The 21,212-nt window shown below is 39.5% G+C and overlaps 1 protein-coding gene across 6 annotated transcripts in view; it reads right to left on the bottom strand.

Moving 5' to 3' along the window:
• The window catches only part of nbeal1 (neurobeachin like 1), a 248,860-nt gene that overhangs the window by 168,973 nt on the left and 58,675 nt on the right, over nucleotides 1-21,212 (bottom strand). For all 6 annotated transcript variants that reach the window (XM_033024391.1, XM_033024389.1, XM_033024388.1 and 3 more), the window contains exons 3-6: nucleotides 16,724-16,885; nucleotides 10,624-10,705; nucleotides 8,793-8,920; nucleotides 1,909-1,991 (exon numbers count right to left, since the gene is read on the bottom strand). In XM_033024391.1, coding sequence (XP_032880282.1) covers nucleotides 1,909-1,991; nucleotides 8,793-8,920; nucleotides 10,624-10,705; nucleotides 16,724-16,885 — 455 coding nt within the window. The remainder of the gene's footprint in view (nucleotides 1-1,908; nucleotides 1,992-8,792; nucleotides 8,921-10,623; nucleotides 10,706-16,723; nucleotides 16,886-21,212) is intronic.

Here is a 21,212-nt window from a genome sequence, read left to right on the forward strand (position 1 = left end):
TGCCCAGCTGGTTGTGACTACTATTTTTGGCAAACTATTTTTATAAATTGTATAATTTCTTTATGGAATTCATTCCTTTCTTATTTTTCAATTTCTTTCGTGCTTCTATTTTTCTACTTTGAAGCTTCACTTCAACTTACTTGCAACTTGTCCTTCAGTTTTACACAGTAATCAAAGGCACTGTGCAAAATTGAAAGACCAATTGAAAAGTTTTACATTAATGTGGAAAATTCAGAGTGGAATATCCACACCTTTTACTTCCCAACAATATCCAACACTCTGCTTTAAAGTAGTTACCCTTGTTCATTCCCACATGGCAGTAGCAGAGCTGCTGGCCCACCTGGCTCAACAGTTGATGCGTGTATGTAAACCCATATTATGTCGTTCAATCATTAATGGAAAATCCAAGCAGAATGGAAGGCAGGGATTGCTCCACCTAACATCCACACGTGCACTGTTCTGGAGTGATAAGAAAAACCTTTATCATCCATATCATAAAGATCTTGCTGCAATTATCAACATCTCAATCACACCACTGGACTTATAACCCGTCCTACACTTAGCGATAACCACACCACATATTTCACAGGAAAGCAGAGGCAAATTAAAAGAAAAATGTCTCATTATCGGAAATGTCGCGTTCTAAACAACCAATGGCTTTTGAAGTATTGGTGGATTTGGGGAGTGGGAAAGACAGGAGTCAATATGTTCACAGCAAATTCCCATAAGCAATGCATGAAAATGACCATGATTTATTTTTCTGTTGTTGTTGGTTGTGAGCTTAATACTATCTAGGACATAGGAACAGCTTGAAATTGTGCCTCGAGATATTACATGTCTCCTTGAGAACATATCCTCTCTTCTGAGAGGAGCACCTCTTATAACAGCATTCCTGCAGTAATACGCTGAAAGCCTATAGATTTAAAAACTGTGAAATCTATGACTTGGAGGCAAAAGATAACCTCACAGAATCAGTTGACTCTCTCAACTGATTGGTGTTGTTGGGAGCAGAAGTCACTGTTGCAACATTGAACAGAAATCATAAAATTATGACAACAGCACCCTAAGGTAAAAATACTCGGAAGTAAGTGTTTATAATAAACAAAATAATCTTCTCAACATTTTGTACCATGAATAGACACTCCAACACCAGTTCCCGACTTCTGACCATCAGCAATGAAGTTAACAATGCCACGGTCAATGTTGAAATTAATTGTTTCCCCTACCCAATAAATCTTTAACTCTGTCTGGTTTTAATAAAGTAAAAGGGACATACTTATTCCTTATTGCAGGAGGTGGGCGATAAAAAAAGTTCTGCCAGACCGAAAGCCCAATTGAGATGTACATGTTGTACTATATATGGTTCAAATGGAAATAGTTTAGAGGGTCAGTATGGGTGAATTGGGCTGAAGGCCCTGTTCATATGCTCCATAATTCTATGCTGTAGACCATTACAAAGTTCACAGCATTTGAAATGTATTGCAAGTAAACAGGTGCGATATCCATTTTTCAAAACCCACTCAAACTCCAACTATATAAAATACTCCCTTATGGATAATCCCTAATGCATGTGTACAATATCATCACAATGTGACTCATTCGGTCTGCTCTGAAAAACTCAGATATTAAAGCACACCAATAACAATTAGTTGACATAGCAAATGGTACTCTGCACACAATTCTTGATCACAATGTTGTTTCATACAGTATTAAGTCTGCAAACAAGTTACTGAACTACTATCAGACTGATAAATAACTATACTCAAAGACCCCAAGAATTGTATTAATAGGCACAAGCAGTGTAGCAAAAAAATAAAATGATACAATTCGATCTATGGAGATTAAATAGGTATTTACGGATTTTTGGCAAGGGGGTGGGGGGGGGGAGAACAATTGCAGTGTACTTACGAAAAAAGAAAGGGATGAACTCCACGGTAAGACAAGCTGCTTTATATTTCTGTCTGCTCTTCTCCACCGCACTGACAACGTAACTGGAAAGGGATAGGGAGAATCAACGTTACAATTAGCAAATGCCAAAAGATGGTAGAGATAATGAAGCGTGACTAGGGTAATATCAAAATTTCCACATATGCATATGTTCCTCTTCTTAATTGCTATCAAGTAACTCCTGTGGCGGAGTGAATGGATGTACAGAAACTAGATTAACTTAGATCACTCAAATAAGCCAGTAGATCAAAGCTCATCCATTTGGGAGGATACTGCAATCATCATCTATGCAAATTTTTGTACATTTTATCAAAAAATCTGTGCTTTTATTTAATCAGACCAGAGCAGATTCAAATATAGTATAAACGGCTCCAGTAAAAAGTTACCAATTTATTTTAAAATGATGCAGACTGCAAGCAAAGGAAAATGTGTTATGTGTCAACAAGGAACAGACTGTGACCTTCGCGGACTGAATCTCAACCGCTAATCTCAGTTATCAAAAAAATCTAAAATTATTTTCTCATTGCAAAAAAACTCTCACCATATGTGCATTAGACACAGTGATCATTTAAGAAATAAAGTCACAAAGTGCTCGAGCAGCTCAGCAGGTCAGCCAACAACTCTGGAGATGTGACGTTTCAGGTCGGGCCCTTTCTTCAGGCTCAGGCTCATACCTATCCATGTTCTCCAGAAATGCTGCCGAACCCACTGAGTTAGTCCAGCACTGTCTTTTTTGCACACCAGCATCTGTAGTTCTGTCTCTCCTCTGACTTAAATTTAACATTAGAACTGGTCAAAAAACTGTACAAATACAGTAGAAATCAAAGATCCTATAGCGGAGCCTGCTATAAGATCTTTGGTAGAAATGATTGCCGGAACTCAGTTGTACAATGTATAATCAAAATTAAAAATCGCTCAAATCATTTATTAAAAGACGAATAAAATTTAAAGAGTAAAAGTAATTGTTGGACGCCCTTAGCAAATCAGGAGGAGGCAAGGGGATAATAAATGTTTTGGGTGGAATTTAAACAATTCAGGTGAGATTTTTGGAATCGAATTTTCAACAGGAATTTAAAGACTGAAGTCAAGAGTTTGCTTAAAGAACAGGTACGTCTCTTGAACTCTTATCTAATTCTAAGGCCAAATGATAACTACCCACACAAGATTATGGATTTGTGTCTGATCACAAATTCTTCTGGCATACACAGGAGTACTGATGCAAGATCTGACAATTCAAGATTATATAGGTAACAGTTTTCTAAAACACATGCTTGATGCTTCTAATTTAGCAAATTATGTTCAACACTTTAAAAAATGTTTGTCTTTGGATGTGCTCTTCCTCCAGAAACTGTAATTTGTCTACCATTGAAGCACAATACAAACTTCACGTACACAATTAATAAACAAGGCACAATTATGGGTGACATAGCTGAATGCCTCAGAACAATCTGTATTTCCTCCCATTGTGAGTTTGTGCTATGGTAGATAATCATTTCTTCATTCTAGTGTAAGCACTTACACAAATATTGCAGGACTGTAGTAAAGATGACAAATATTTTAATTGGACAGAATAGTCACATTTAACCATATTCCTGCCATTTTAACTTAATCCCATTAAGTGGCTTTGCAATTCAACTTAAACCCTAATTTCCTAAATTTATCAAATTTACTTCAAAACAATTCACAAGGAAGAGGTAATGTTGGGTAATAGGTGCATTTGTTAGAAATGTTTCATGTCCAATGCAAACAATAAGCTGATAAAACAGTGCCAATACTCCTGATTGTTGGCAGGTTTCACAAGCATGCAATAAATCACTGTGAAGTGCTATACATGGGACTTTAGAGTGTTCACGTTAATTGGCACCTCAAGTTTCTGTCAGCCCTTTGAAAGACCTAAGTTAATGCCAAGCCTAGCTTTTGCTGTAAATTATTCAAATTCATCCTCTTCATATTACAGACAATTCTCTGTTCTCCAAACGTAAATTTACATGTCTGTGGTTCAGTATGACCTGGGACCTTCATGATACCCTCAACTTGGAATTAACTTTTCTGGTTGCACCAAGATGACTTTGCTAATGTTCATCCCCTAGTTGTGTGGCAGAAGGCATGCAGTTTCAATTTGTTGCTACTGCCATCTGCACGTGGCATTGTAGATTGCCCTTGAACCTCTCATGGAATGGGGACATTCAAACCGCTTCAGGACACCACCCAGTTCCTTAGGCAAAGCAGACAGAAGAAAGCATTGCTCTACTTGGCAGTGGTCATTTCATCCCCCAAAGGTGTGATGGTATTGAATGCAATTCTTAAGGTTCCTGACATTGTCAGGCAACTCAGAGCTGCAGTGGTACTGGTAGGGAAGTAGGACACCAGCCCCAGCGGCTGAATTCACCTGTGAACTTGGCACAAGTGTTCGGAAAGGTTGTAAACGTAGAGATGGGCTTCAAGGCTAGTGTGGCGGGTAGGCACCAGCATGGGCTTGTCCGGGTTCATGATCTTCAAATGGATCCATAGCATGGTCAGTCTGTTGTACACTTGCTTGGTGCAGTTAAATATAAGACACTTTACCAAGTAAGTCAAGCGTAGGAAGTAGAGGGCATAGACCTGAATCATGGTCAACATGGATGGACTATTCCTTGCCTATTGTTTTATTCATGGAGATACTATCCTCCTTTATCATAGATAATTGAAAGTCACCTAGATTTTTTCCATGTGACCTCTCAAAGGGCTGGCAGAGGCTTGAGGTGCCAATTAACTTGTACGCTCTATGCCGAAGATAGGCACAAAAAGCTGGAGTAACTCAGCGGGACAGGTCGCATTTCAGGAGAGAAGAATCTCGACCCGACACCACCCATTCCTTCTCTCCAGAGATGCTGCATGTCCTGCTGAGTTACTCCAGCATTTTGTGTCTAACTTCAGTGATTTATTGCATAAGCTTCTGAAACCTGCTTGTGAAGTCTCTCAAGTTTGTTTTAATTGTTACAAAGGAATCTGATTACCTTCAAGTATTGCATTCCAAATATTAGAAGCCTCTGGAAATAAATGTCTTGTTTTTTTCTTCTATTCTTTTACCAAACGGTTTCAGTGAACTCTCATTACCTGTTCACTGACGAGCATGCTTTTTCCTTAACATAGTTATTAGCACCTTCAACCTTTAACAACATTTATCAGACCTTCCCTCTGGTTCAGGGAAAACCATCCTAGTTTAAGCAACTACATCACTTATCATCATGGTGCATTTTCTGTGTATCCCCTTTAGAATCCTAAAATCTGTCCTAAAGAGCAGATACTGGAATACAATTACCGCCGGGTATGGGATAACTAAAGACTCGTGAAGCTTAACACATGTTCCTTTAAAGGCACAAGTGCTGGAGTAACTCAGCAGATTAGGCAGCATCCATCGAGAACATGGATAGGTGACATTTCGGGTGGAGAGCCTACTTTGACCAGAAATGTCACCAATCCACATTCTCCAGGAATGTTGCCTGACCTGTTGATTTACTCCAGAGCTTTGTGCCCTTTTGTGTATTACCAGCATCTGCAGTTCTTTGGTTCTGCGTAAATTCCTTGGCTTTCCTTCAGCTATACCACACCCCTTTGTACAAAGCATTCAAACACTTTTTTCACTGCTCTCATTTTAATCTGTAATTACAAGCATGTAAACTCTGCAAGAAAGATTTAATTGTTCTGTTGTCAGCACATATGACAATTAAACACACTTTACTCTCGAAATTTTGTAGCTGCTTTTAAATATTTACAAATATGAATGCCTAATCACTTGTATCCTCACCACCAAAAATACTTTCAATTAAATGAGCGGGCCTCAGGACAAAGCAATGTAGGAAAGTGAGCTTTGACAATAATGTAAAATATGCAAACTATTATATACTGGGTTATGCAACTGAGCTAGGCTTCACACATCCAATAATAATAGCTAGCTCGAAAACATCCAAAGGCCCTTCACAAAAGCATTCGGGACACAAAATTTGGCATGGAACACACAATATTAAGGTAAAAAGCCCATAACAGGTTAAAGTGATACATTTTAAGGAGTGTCAGAAATAAGAGGCAAGTGTAATGGCCCTGTCTCACGGTGCGAGTCCACCCATGAGGGATCCCGAGTGAAAGAAAAAAATCACACTCGTGGTTGTCTACGAGATTCCAAGTTTATGTTCACGAGTTTAAACGAGTTCCTACGTGTATGTCTAAGTTTGCCGTTTACTTCTCATTTCTGCGATGTACCAAGTTCCTCTCCCAAGTTACTCTTGAGCCAACCGTGAATGAAGGCCTGTTTTAAGTATCAAATAGAGGAGCTGGACAGCATCTCATACAGTAAGTATATTCTGATTCAGTATTGAAAGTTATTCAATTTCAGAACTTAATAAAACTAGGCAGGATCTCGGCCCCGCACTCGCTACCATTGTGCAGCAAGGAGGCGGTGGCGGCGAAGCAACAGTGTTAAAGAAGACAGCTCCATCCTGCGGCTTTGAGTTAAAGATAGAATTCAGCGCGGCCGCATCTATTGATATGACCTACAAAGGGAAAATGCGCACCGTCCAGTGCCAGAGCGTTTCTCTCTGCTTCATATACGTGGGAATTCCCTCAGTATGGTCACTCAGCGGGACAGGCAGCATCTCTGGAGATAAGGAGTGGGTGACGGGATGACGTTTCCAAAATTCTGCTTTCTCCATGTCTTTCTCCATCTCATTGTTGGCCCTGTCTGTCGCCACCCCCACCCCCACCCCTCTGCTTCCCGGCCATGTGTGTGACCCCTTCCCTCCCCTCTCCAGCTCCCGCCCATTGCACCGGGGGCTTCGCACCGTCTTCACGTCGGCGAAGCCAGCAGGTCAGTGCCAGTCTCCCCGGGGCAGGTGCTCGGGGGCTCTCTCCCAGCATGGCCCCGGACTGGGGGGGGGGGGGGGGGGGGGGGGGGGATGGGAGCCAGAGGGCACGCCAGCTCTGCCACACCATGGGCCACCGCCAACCAAGCCACCCATCCATGTCCACACGCTCGGTAGATCAGGAGCTGAGACTGGGAACTGTACCGCCCTTGCCCCCTCCCTCTGCAACTCCAAACAACTCCTGCTCACCTAACCCGCCCATCCCTTCTCTCTGGGTATTGAAGGCGCTTCTGGTCTGCAGTGTGCAATAGTCACCAAAATACACTGCATCTTTAGAAAGGAAAAATACAAAACATGTCGCCCACTGGATAGGCCTTAGTCATGGTGCTGTACAACACGGAAACAGGTCTTTCGGCCCAGCTTGGCCGTGCCGTCCAAGTTGGCGTCTTGGGGCAGTCCTATTTGCCTGCATGTGGCCCATAGCCCTCTAAACCCTTCCCATCCATTTATCTGTCGTTAATAACCTCAAGAAAATTCCTGCTTCAGTTTCCTGGGTCGAACTCAGAGAGAAGTCTCCCCCCCTTTCCAGGGTTAATCGCTCCACTATTTATAATGCTCTCTGCATTATGAAGTCCTCGACAGTGAACCCCATGGGCAATTACTACCAAAGTGTCTGCCCACACAGTCAGTACACTTGTCTCCCGTACTAAGTCACCCCAACCCCCCTCCCTTCCCCTCCACTCCCCCCTCCTCCCCCTCCCCACCTTTCCCTCCCAACTCCAGTCCCGTCCCGACCCTCAGGGAAACTGAAGGGAGCGACAATCAACTGCCACGGATACAAATAATGTCATACACAAGAAAGGGCAGATGCTGATTGACAAAAAGTGAACACACGGTGCTGGAGTTACACAAAGACGCAGCAGAATTTTGGAAACATCATCCCGTCACCCATTCCTTCTCTCCAGAGATGCTGTCTGCCCGCTGAATTAAAGAGTGCCCACGGTAGACTCATGAATCACTACGGTAAACTCACAGGCTACGACGTTCTTACAACGAGTTTAAATGTTTCAAATTTTAACTTCAAGAGTACATTTGACTCGTGGAAATCTTTAAACATGTTTAAAGTTTTTCAAGAGTTAACAAGTTTCCCGGATACCTGCCGTTAGCGCCACGAGTCACTAAGTTGCGTCCACGAGTTCCGACGTTCCCGCTACGTTAATTGTACGTGATTACCACAAGTTTAATTTGTTTTAAACTCGGGGTCACTCATGGGCCGACTCGCACCGTGAGACAGGGGTTTAAGGGTGGATATAGCCGTCTGTTGTGGAGCAAGTATATTTGCATATGCTCAAGAGATTAGAGCTAGAAAAGGTCATGAGAATATCATGTGGGAAGAAACAAAGCCTTCCACCACTCCCTGGGGGCTAACCCATGCGGAAAGAGCATTCAAATTCCACATAGTACTAGCAATCAGGTTTGACCCCAAATTGCTGGATCTGTGAGGCAGCAGATCTACTACTGACACCTTTTAAAATGCTCCCTGAAACCTACTGATTGAGCAAGCTTTTGGTCATCTGCTTTAACAACTCTTCTTGTGGCTTGTTAAATTCTGTACAATAATGTTCCTACTAGGCTGTGATGCTTTATAATGTTAAAAGGCTATAACTACATTATTTTCATATGAGACATTCACAATCAAGAAATCCAAATTGTTCATCTTAACAGGAACATCCATGAAATTGTTATATTTGCAGGTAGATATACAAAAACCCCACAATTGATAATTAGTAATGGGAAACATTAAATAGCCTTTGAACATCATGATAACGTAATCCCTGGCATTCTCAGTGAAAGTAAACTAGCAACTAGCAACTAGCAACTAGAAAGTAAACTAGCAACATAAGAACAAAATCAGTAGATATCTTAAGCTAAAGTTTAAAAAAAATAAAATAGGTTCACAAAAAAAAAACTTAGCTTTTAGCGTTTATTATATCATCATCCACTCACCCAGCTGCTCTCTGTCTCCAGTTTCGATACGGGTCGTATAGACTCTCACAGAAGATAAGTGCGTGTCTTACAAAATCTTCAGCTGGTGTTTCGTCTGCCATTTCTTTCTCTTTGGTCTTGCTTTTTAGCTTATTGTAAAAGAAAATTAAGAGAACATAACAAAGGGCAGAAGCAGAGTTGCTGCCTTACAGTGCCAGAAACTTTAGTTCCTGAATATTTTACTGTCTGTATGGAGTTTATATGTTCTTCCTGTGACCACGTAGGTTTTCTCCGGGTGCTCCGGTTTGCTCCCATGTTCCAAAGACGTGCAGGTTTGTAGGTTAATTGGCTTCTGTATATTGTCCTTTGTGTGTAGGATAGAACAAGTGTACGCAACTGCTAAATTGAAAAGGCAATTATGAAGTACGGTGCCCATTCAATTGGTCAGCCTTTATTTCTTACAGTTGAAAAGTAATCTCTTTCCATTCCTTCCTCTAATCAGGTCTTTGCAACACTGATTTTTCTTTCCAAGTTGTACCATATCTCACTCTTGAGAGATAAGTAAGCCAAGGAATCTTAAGCTTTTCAGCATCTATACCAACTTTTGTCTGAAGTATGAAAAGCTTAAGTGAAATAACAAAATGAAAATCTAAGACAAACTAATGGAAAAGTTTTCCGCATTAATAAATTATTTTTGTCTTTGGATATAAAGTACTGGAAATATTTTTTTTTTTAATATATTTTTTTATTAAAGGTAATCAATTACAATGCTTCAAACAACTTTATATCAAATTAATTCAATTTGCATTAAGTAAAACACTAGTAATACTTATCTACTATTTTTTTAGAAATAATGATAGAGAAAGAATAGAACAGTTATAAATCATTAAGAGAGTGATTAAATAATAATTTGATTATATATAAGAAAGAAAAGAGAAACGAAAAAAAAAAAAAAAAAAAAAAAAAAAAATTTAGAAACCACAATATGTATTATTAATAACACTACTACAAGTGATATTATCGATAAAGATATATGTTAATTCCAATATAAAAATGAATTATTCTCACCAAATCCCGCAGGGTGCACGCCGAGCTGTGTTGCCAAGAACAGCTACTTCTCTAAATACTGTATATATGGAGACCATATCTGTTCAAAAGAATTATACTTGTCCAATAGGACAAATCTAATTCTTTCCAGATGTAACGTCTCCATCATCTCTGTTGCCCACATTTTGGTTGTGGGGGATAATGTTCCCTTCCAAAATTTCAATATGATTTTTTTCCCAATTATCAAACAGTAATCAAAGAAATTTCTTTGATTTGCTGTAAGTGATAGATGTAAATCCGGAATTCCAAATATTATTAGCTTTGGGTTAGGGTCCAATTTAACTTTGATGACTTCAGAAATAACTTTAAAAATTTCTGTCCAGTAATAATTCAATTTAGGACATGTAACGAAACTATGTATTAAATTTGCCTCTGCTTTCTTGCACTTATCACAAATAGCGGAAAGATTCGGAAAAATACTATTTAATTTAGTTTTCGAATAATGTAACCTATATAATACTTTAAATTGTATCAGTATATGTCTGGCGTTTAATGAACACCGGTGTATTCGTTGTAGACTTTCTTCCCAGTTTTCTTTTGTTATAGCCAATCCCATTTCATTTTCCCATGCTTGACGATATATTTCCGTTATTGGATTCTCCTTATCCAAAATGATGTTATATATATAGGCTATTAATTTTTCTGTATTTGGATATAAATTAAACAGTTCGTCTAACAATCCTGCTTCTTTATAGTACTGGAAATATTTTGAAGAGAAAAAGTTATTACAAAGTTTTTCACTTACTTGCTGGATGTAGACAGTAGTCATGGTGATTACATGATTAATGTAGGAGCAGGAACCAATCTCCTCAACATTAGCCAGATTCCTGGGATAAAAAGAGAATGATCCAATTTATAGCTGTCATTGACAATTACAAAAAAGGATATGTTGAAAATCTAAAGGAGAAACAGAAAAAGTCGGAAGTGCACACAAGTCTGGTCCCATCTGTGGAAAGTCGAGTAAAGTCTTTTTTTAAAAAAAATTTTTTTTATTAGATGTACAGTAAATTACAATAATACACCACATAAATCTTATTACATTTTGTTGCACCACTTCGTTTTTCGAGCTTTAAAAAAGGTAGAAATAAAAAAAGTAAGGAAAGTGAGCAAGAATCGTGAAGGTGCAGGAAAGTGTTGGGAGAAGAAAGCCCCTTGGGGAAGAAATTAGAGAAGGAAGTAAAGGAAGGAAGTAAGACCCTAGAAAGAAAAGAAAAAAAAAGGAAAAACAATCGCTCTATTGTAACACAAAACTCCGTAAAAAAGGATATACCAAACGTGTTTTAAATTTTTTTTTATTTTATACCAGATCCTGGTACCATTTATATTTTTTAATTACTATTGCACCTTATGCTTGTAATAGTTCCATAAATGCAGACCACGTCTTTTGGAAGTGGTCTGCTTTGCCTGCTAGGAGGAGTCTCATCTCTCCCAAGTGTAATGTTTCGAACATGTTTGAAATCCACATTTTTATTGTTGGTATTGGAGCATTTTTCCAAAATTTGAGTATAGGCTTTTTCCCCCATTATTAGCCCGTAATTAAGTAAGTTCCTTTGAAACACATTTAATTCGGGGTTACCTTCCGATATTCCAAAAATGATCCATTCTGCTTTTGGTACAAGTTTTATTTTAAATAATTTTGTGAAGATTTCAAATATTCCGTTCCAGAATTTTTGAATTTATATACAGAAAACAAAAGAGTGCGCTATGTTAGCTTCTTGTGACTGACATTTATCACAAATGGGTGAGACATTGAGGAAAAGTTTATTTATTTTAGTTTTTGAATAATATAGTCTATGTAATGTTTTATATTGAATTAGAGTATGTCGTACGTTGATCGAGCATTTATGCACATATAGTAAGTGTTTATCCCAGCTCTCTTTTGAAATTTTTATAGCTAGTTCTTGTTCCCAGTCTCTTCTAATACCATCGGTTGTAGGTATTTCTATATTTAAAATAATGTTGTATAAGTATGATATTAGATTTGCTGATTCAGCCTTTGTCTTCATGGCTTCATCCAATAAGTCTGGGGGCACGTTATGATAGTCCTTTGTGTATTTTTTCAGATAGTCACGAATTTGAAGATATTTAAAATATTGATTATTTTTCAAATTATATTTCAGTTGTAATTGTTGAAATTATAATAATTTTCCTAATTCATACAAGTCTCCGAGCGTTTTGATTCCCATTCTTTCCCATTGTGTAAATGATTTATCTATAATTGAGGGTTTAAACGACGGGTTATTGACTATTGGCATTAAAAGAGATAGATTTCTTAATTTTAGATTCTGTTTTATTTGTTTCCAAGTTCTAATTGTGCTATGTATCATTGGATTATTATTATAATTTTTGTTATTCAGATTCATTGGTGAGAGGAGAGTCGCTCCTGTATTACACGGAGAGCAGTCCTCTCTCTCCATTACAATCCAATCCACCTGCTGGGCAGAGTTGTCCAGCAGGTGAATCATATTTTTAATATTTACTGCCCAATTATAGTACATAAAGTTAGGGAGCGCTAGACCACCCATCTCTTTTGGTTTACTAAGGTGTGCTCTTTGTATTCTGTGGGATTTGTAATCCCATATAAAATTTGTAATGTCTGAGTAGTTTTTTGAAAAACGTTTTTGGAAGATATATTGGAATTGATTGAAATAAATATAGGATTTGTGGTAAAAAGATAATTTTTATAGCATTTATTCGACCTATTAAAGACATCGGGAGCGTTTTCCAGAATTTAATTAGATTATTTAGTTTCTTAAGTAAGGGGCTATAATTGGCATTAAACATAGCGTGATAATTTCTAGTGATTTCAATTCCTAAATATTTAAATTTTTCTGTGGCTATTTTAAAGGGGAATTTCAAGAGATGTGTTGAGTCTTTCGGTTTTATCGACATAATTTCACTTTTGTTCCAGTATTCTGTATCCTGAGAAAGATCCAAAGTCCTCAATTAGATTTAATATGTTTGGTATACTGATTTGGGGTTTTGTGATATACAGTAATACATCGTCTGCGTATAAGGATATTTTGTTATTTGAATATTTTGTATTATAACCGTAAATATCCGGGTGTGTTCTAATTTTTTCAGCTAAAGGTTCAATTACCAGAGCAAATAACAGCGGTGATAATGAACATCCTTGTCTATTGCCCCTTGTTAATGGGAATTTCGTAGGTAGTATATTATTAGTTAATATTCTAGCCGTGGGTTTGTTATATAATAATTTTATCCATGCGATGAAGTTCTCTCCCATTTGAAATGTTTGCAATACTTTAATCATATAATCCCATTCTACTTGATCAAACGCTTTTTCTGCGTCCAATGAAATGATAGATAACTCTTGTTCTTGAGGTTTGTGAGAGTGCATTATGTTAAACAGACGTCTCAGGTTATTAAATGAATGTCTCTTAGGTATAAATCCCGTTTGATCCTCAAGTCGAGTAAAGTCAAGTTGATTATTGTCGTTATGCATGAATACAGTGAGGTACAGGCACAATGAAAACTTTGCTTGCAGCAGCATCAAAGGCACATAGACTCAAACACACAAAATATTCATATGTGTAGGTAAGAATTGCAGATGCTGGTTTAAATCGAAGGTAGACACAAAATGCTGGAGGAACTCAGCGGGAGAGGCAGCGTATCTGGTGAGAAGGAATGGGTGACATTCTGGGTCGAGACCCTTCTTCAGACTGATGTCAGGGGAGTGGGCGGTACAGAGATAAAATGTTGTCGGAGATAGTAAGACTGGTAGGAAAACTGGGAAGGGGGACGGGGAGGGAATGGAGAGAGAGGGAAAGCAAGGGCTACTTGAAGTTAGAAAAGTCAATGTTCATACCGCTGGGGTGGAAGCTACCCAAGCGAAATATGAGGTGCTGTTCCTCCAATTTGTGCTGGGCCTCACTCTGACAATGGAGGAGGCCCAGGGCAGAAAGGTCAGATTGGGAATGGGAGGGGGAGTTAAAATGTTGAGCAACCGGGAGATCAGGTCGGTTTATCAGACCGACTAGAGGTGTTCAGCGAAACGATCAGCAAGCCTGTGCTTAGTTTCGCCAATATACAGGAGTCCAAACCTGGAATAGCAGATACAGAGGATGAGGATGGAGGAGGTGCAAGTGAACCTCTGCCTCACCTGAAAAGACTGTCTGGGTCCTTGGCTGGAGTCGAGGGGGGAGGTATAGGGAGGGACAGGTGTTGCAACCCTTGCAGTTGCAGGGGAAGAAAGTACCTAGGGAGGGGGTGGTTTGGGTGGGATATCGAAGAGACTCAAGTGAGAGCCTCATCTATAATGGAAGAGAGGAACCCCCGTTCCATAAAGAATGAGGACATCTCTGATGACCTGGTTTGAAACGCCTCACCCTGGGCTTTGATGCGGCATAGACGGACGAATTGAGAGTAGTGGGATAGAGTCTTTACAGAAGGCAGGGTGGGAAGACGTGTAGTCTAGATAGCTATGGGAGTCAGTGGGTTTGTAATAGATGTCAGTCGATAGTCTGTCTCCTTTGATGGAGACGGTGAAATCTAAAAACCGTAGGGAAATGTCGGAGATGGTCCAAGTGAATTTGAGTGCAGGATGGAAATTAGTCGTGAAGTTGATGAAGTCAGTGAGTTCTGCATGGGTGCAGGAGGAAGCATTGATGCAGTCGTCAATGTAGCTGAGGTAGAGTTCGGGGATAGGGCCAGTGCACACCTGGAATAGCGATTGTTCGACGTACCCTACAAAGAGGCAGACATAGCTGGGGCCGATGCGAGTGCTCACAGCTACACCTTGAATTTGGAGGAAGTGGGAGGAGTCGAAAGAGAAGTTATTAAGGGCAAGGGCCAGCTCTGCTAGGCAGAGGAGTGTTAGTAGACGGAAATTAGCTGGCTCTATGGTCGAAAAAGAAACGGAGGGCTTTAAGACCTTCCTGGTACAGGATGGAGGTGCTGAGTGACTGAACATCCATAGTAAAGATGAGGTAGTGGGGGCCTGGAAAACTGAGGTTTCAAAGCCCTCCGTTTCTACCTCGACAAGGAATGCCTTAAAGCCCTCCGGTTCTTTCTCAACACTCTACACCTCTATCCCCCACCAGGAAAGACTAAAAGGCCTCCATTTCTTCCTCGACCACAGAACCAGCCAATTTCCTTCTACTAACACTCTCCTCCGCCCAGCAGAGCTGGTCCTTAGATGAAGCAAATAGACGGAAAATATCAATGGTGGCTCGAAACAGACTCCCAAACAGTAAAGTAGAAGTGTATGGTTAGGAAATTGGAGGAGCATATAGCAAGGGTAATACAAAAATCATGAGGGTCTTCAATTTAACCTTGGGTAAACGTGAAGCATTCCACTTTGGTAGGATAATTGAAGAGCACTTTTTAAATTGTGAGAGAATAAAAAGTGTGTGGACAAAAAGGACCTTGATCTCCTTGTGCACAAATGACTGAAAGTTAATGCAGTGCTATAGCAAGCTATCAGAAAGGCAAGAGTCAAGAGTGTTTTATAGTCATATGTACCAGCTAGAACAATGACATTCTTATTTGCAACAGCAATAATAGTCTATTGTAGTTCAGAGCTTATTTGAGGTTGTAGTTTTTAATAGCCTAATGACTGTAGGGAAGAAGCTGTTCCTGAACCTGGACATTACAATTTTATGTGACTATGACTGTAATACCATCAGGGCATATGGGGGCTTGGGAAGGCACATCAGTGTTCTCTCTATCAAAGCATGCGTAGAACGCATTGAGCTGGTTAGGGAGTTTTGCTTCGCTGTCGCTTGAGCTGCCTCCTGGTTTTGTCTTATAGGAAGTGATGGCATTCAAACGCTGCCACAGTTGCCGAACATCCACCTCACCCTCCAACTTTGAGCGGAAGTCCCTTTTGATGGCCTTGTCAAGGTCGTATCTGGACTTCTTATAGACCTCTGCTTCACCAGACCTGAATGCCCGGGATCTGGTCCTCAGAAGAATGCGGATCTCCGGTTCATCCAAGGCTTCTGGTTAGGAAACACTCGGAAGGTTTTTGAAGGAACGCAGTCCTCCACACATTTCCTTATGAAGTCTGTAACGACTGTGGTGTATTGATTCAGGTCCGTTGCCGAGTCCTTGACTGCAAGCAGTCCAGTAGTGCCCAGTCTACTGACTGCAAGCAGTCCAGTAGTTGTTCAGCAGCAATTGCTGAAGTTTAACAAATATTGCAACTTAAGTACAACAGTAAACACAACCAACTGAAAATGTACATGGCCCTGGTTAGACAGTACCATGAGTACCGTGACCAGCTCTGGCCTCCATGACCCAAGACAAGATAAACTTGCAGAAGAGGGAATGCAACAAAGTTCACAAAATGATTGGCAAATTATGGAGGGTAGGAATTGCCCTATGAAGAAAGTTTAAGGATTATACAAATATAGTCTGTGCTCAAATTTTAGAATGAGAGGTGATCTCATTAAAAATTACAAATTATAAAAAGGTTTTAAAAGGGTGGAATTGGGGTAATGATTGAGGTGGCATGTCTAGAACCAGGGACCACAGTCTCAAAATAAGGGATCAGCCATTCAGGACAGCAATTAGATATTTTTGCTTTAGAGAGTATGTATCTTAGGAATTCTCTACCCAAGACAGATGTGGAGAATCAGCTATTGAGGACATTCAAGTCGTAGATCAGTAGGATTTCGGGGACATGAAGAGAATCAAATTATATGAATTAGTGCAAAGAAGCATTGATGTAGAAGATAAAACAATAACTTAAATGGTCACAGACAGAAAATAAGTCCGGAATAAATTTAGATTGGGAGTCCACAACTAGGATGCTACAGTAATTGTTTTGTAAAAAAAATGCTTCTTTTGTATTGGAATATATTATAATATTGGAACCATACCGACACATAATGATGAGGAATTTGACCAATATGAGCGCCAATGCTTGCTGTTCATCTTCCAGCCCATCTGATAGTTTCTGCATACACTGCAATTGCTGATGTCTCAGGACCTGCAGAATATTATCAGGTAGCAAAGATAACCCTGGTGGGACTTCGTCCAATCTAAAAGGGAAAGGAAAAAAAATTGGTTCAAGTGATAAAAATTCTTAAAAGGAATACAACTTCATAGTTTGGAAAAATCAATCTTACAAATCTAATAGAGTTACTGCTTTCCCCTTTTGCTGATTAAGTTGCCTGGATATTAAAATGCCAGTTTATTCTTCAAAATTAGGAAAACTAAGAAATTAATGCAAGTTGCATATAATGCAATGTATTATGGAACATAATTTGCATTATGCGGGCCAAAACGGTATTAACCCAGTTTTAATCAGGAACTACACAACTGCTTAAAAGTTACTTTGGAAACTGACGTAGAAAAAAGGCTGTCCTGAGAAAAAGAATAAGGAAAAAATCTGTTTCCACATAACCTCCCCACAGGAATCAGATATCACCGTTTCCCTAGAACATGTCATTGCCATTGAATTGACAAGCAATTGCTTCTATTAACAAGGATGCTCTATTAAACAATGTCATATAGGCTTTTGTTTTTTTAGCTTGCAGAAACAAAAAGAAACATTGCAATTAAAATGACATTTAACTTTGAAATTCCTGCAGGGAAATTATGCCTTTGTTCATGCAAGCCTGAAACCTTCTAGCCTTTACCCCCTTTCCCACACTATCCCACAAAAGACTATTGTTTTTATATTGCATTTTCTTTAACTTGACACCCATCGTTTATTTATTTGCCTCTGTACTCCACAATTTGAGATATGTAATAGAAAAAAATCACATGTCTTGGCAGGACAAATCAAAATAGGACGTACACGGTAAATGGTAGGGAATTGAAGAATGCAGGTGAACAGAGGGATCTGGGAATAACTGCACAGTTCCCTGAAAGTGGAAACTCATGTAGATAGGGTGGCAAAGAAAGCTTTTGGTGTGCTGGCCTTTATAAATCAGAGCATTGAGTATAGAAGTTGGGATGTAATGTTAAAATTGTACAAGGCACTGGTGAGGCCAATTCTGGAGTATGGGGTACAATTTTGGTCGCCTAATTATAGGAAGGATGTCAACAAAATAGAGAGAGTACAGAGGAGATTTACTAGAATGTTGCCTGGGTTTCAGCAACTAAGTCACAGAGAAAGGTTGAACAAGTTAGGGCTTTATTCTTTGGAGCGCAGAAGGTTAAGGGGGGACTTGATAGAGGTCTTTAAAATGATGAGAGGGATAGACAGAGTTGACGTGGATAAGCTTTTCCCACTGAGAGTAGGGAAGATTCAAACAAGGGGACATGACTTGAGAATTAAGGGACAGAAGTTTAGGGGTAACATGAGGGGGAACTTCTTTACTCAGAGAGTGGTGGCTGTGTGGAATGAGCTTCCAGTGAAGGTGGTGGAGGCAGGTTCGTTTTTATCATTTAAAAATAAATTGGATATTTATATGGACGGGAAAGGAATGGAGGATTATGGTCTGAGCGCAGGTATATGGGACTAGGGGAGAATACGTGTTTGGCACGGACTAGAAGGGTCGAGATGGCCTGTTTCCGTGCTGTAATTGTTATATGATTATATGTGGTTAAAGGGCACATTGTCAGATATTAATAAAGGCCATTTTAATACATTTTGGTTTCACCATGTAGAAATTACAGCAGTGTTTATACATAGTCCACCCATTTCAGGGCACCATAATGTTTGGGACACAGCAATGTCATGTAAATGAAAGTACTCATGTTTAGTGTTTTGTTGCATATCTTTTGCATGCAATGACTACTTGAAGTCTGCGATTCATGGACATCACCAGTTGCTGGGTGTCTTCTCTGGTGATGCTCTCCCAGGCCTGTATTGCGGCCATCTTTAGCTTATGCTTGTTTTGGGGGGCTATTCCTCTTCAGTTTTCTCTTCTGCATATAAAAAGCATGCTCAATTGGATTCAGATCAGGTGATTGACTTGGCCACTCAAGAATTTCCCATTTTTTAGCTTTGAAAAACTCCTTTGTTGTTTTAGCAGTATGTTTGGGATCATTGTCTTGCTGTAGAATGAACCGCCGGCCAATGAGTATTGAGGCATTTGTTTGAACTTGAGCAGATAGGATGTGTCTATACACTTCAGAATTCATTATGCTACTACCATCAGCAGTTGTATCATCAATTAAGATAAGTGACCCAGTACCTTCAGCAGCCATACATGCCCAGGCCATAACACCCCCACCACAGTGTTTCACAGATTAGGTGGTATGCTTTGGATCTTGGGCAGTTCCTTCTCTCCCCCATACTTTGCTCTTGTCATCACTCTGATATGTTAATCTTCGTCTCATCTGTCCACAAGACCTTTTTCCAGAACTGTGGTTGCTCTTTTAAGTACTTCTTGGCAAACTGTATCCTGGCCATCCTATTTTTGCAGTGTAGCCTCTGTATTTCTGTTCATGAAATCTTCTGCGGACAGTGGTCATTGACAAATCCACACCTGACTCCTGAAGAGTTTCTGATCTGTTGGTCAGGTGTTTGGTGATTTTGCTTTATTATAGAGATAATTCTTCTGTCATCAGCTGTGGATGTCTTCCTTGGCTTGCCAGTCCCTTTGCGATTAGTAAGTTCACCAGCGCTCTCTTTCTTCTTAATGATGTTCCAAACAGTTGATTTTGGTAAACCTAAGGTTTGGCTGATCTCTAACAGTTTTATTCTTGTGTTTCAGTCTCATAATGGCTTATTTGACTTTCATTGGCACAACTTTGGTCCTCATGTTGATAAACAGCAATAAAAGTTTCCAAAGGTGATGGAAAGACTGGAGAAAAGACTAAGTGCTGTGAGCTCTCTTATACCTGCATTAAGAAGGCATTTAAATACACCTGAGCAATTACAAACACCTGTGAAGCCATGTGTCCCAAACATTATGGTGCCCTGAAATGGGGGGACTATGTATAAACACAGCTGTAATTTCTACATGGTGAAACCAAAATGTATAAAAATACCCTTAAATAAAATCTGACAATGTGCACTTTAACCACGTGTGTTTTTTTCTATTACAAATCTCAAATTGTGGAGTACAGAGGCAAATAAATAAATGATGGGTCTTTGTCCCAAACATTATGGAGGGCACTGTACATATGCCTCCTCATCTAACTATTCCTTTTTCCCTCGTGCTTGCGTTAGTAAGTTCCAGATCTGTGGCACTCATTGATAATACTGCTTTCCAAGTTAGTTGTCATCATCAATTGGCCCATTGCTAGTCACGTGTGTAACCAAAAATAGGAAAGATTGTGGAATACATCTCTTCTAATTCTGAAAGCATTACAGGTATATTGTTTTGTACTGCATATATGATTCATATTTTTTCGGTTTATGAAGTGAAATATTTATGTTATGCTGACAATGTTTGTTTTGGGTCAGAGGTTAAATATGACTGGTCACATGTGTGACATCACACGGAAGCATTTTTTCCATAACTCAGTTTTATCTTACAAACTTGTGAATTTTAAAAAGCTAGAATGTTCATACCTTTGCAGACATGCATTATAGTTCTGTAGGTAGGAAAATAGCAATGAATAAGATTAATCTCTTACAATAATTTTTTTAACGTATTACTTTATGTGATGCCATTTGGTAACGTATGTGATATTTTGGTTCACTTTCCAAAGAATGGCCCAATTGTTGTTCTCAGTTGCGCTTTTAAGATGGCAGTCAACATTATATTATCAGCAGCCAATATTTCAGACCGCTATGAGTCTTACTTGTTGTAATCCTTTAAACTGTATTTATGCTCAATCTGACTGAATTATAATTGCTCCTAGAAAATTCCACCAGCAAATTCCTTCATTGTTTGAATTTGCACAAAAAGCATTCCTTCGCCTGCAGGGCTCAATACATATTAATTCAAAATGTGTCTTCATTGTCTTCAAAAAATGCATATAGGGATTCTGCAGTCTCTATATCTGTTAACCCTTTTCTGTCCTGGTTAGTGTTAGCGTGTCTGAATTCTCCCGCGTTCTTTATATTTTATCTCCACTTACCTACATTTTTGCTCTTTATCTTCCTGATTCTATTATAGTATTATTTGGTAGTGCGGTTGCCCTCTATCTGTATGTCAGTTCAACTCGCGGGCTCTTCGTGCCTGAAACCCGGAATGCGGAACTGCCATTTACGCCTTTCCTTAGATCAAATTTCAGTTGTAGCTCTGTTTTTACTTTTTTGTGTTGTTTTTTTTGTCTAGTTTAGTAAATTTTTTGGTTATTAGGTGGTGTTATGTGTGTGTGTGGGGGGGGTGAAACAGGGCTTTCTGTCTCTCCTTTCGGGGGAATGCGACTTTTTTGTCGTATCCCCCTTCTCTTCCCCCGCCTGCGCTGAGGCCTAATGGCGGAGCTGGCGGCCTCCAACCTGCGACCGACCTCGAGGGT

Source organism: Amblyraja radiata, chromosome 7 (assembly GCF_010909765.2).
Source record: "Amblyraja radiata isolate CabotCenter1 chromosome 7, sAmbRad1.1.pri, whole genome shotgun sequence".
Taxonomy (NCBI): Eukaryota; Metazoa; Chordata; class Chondrichthyes; order Rajiformes; family Rajidae; genus Amblyraja; species Amblyraja radiata.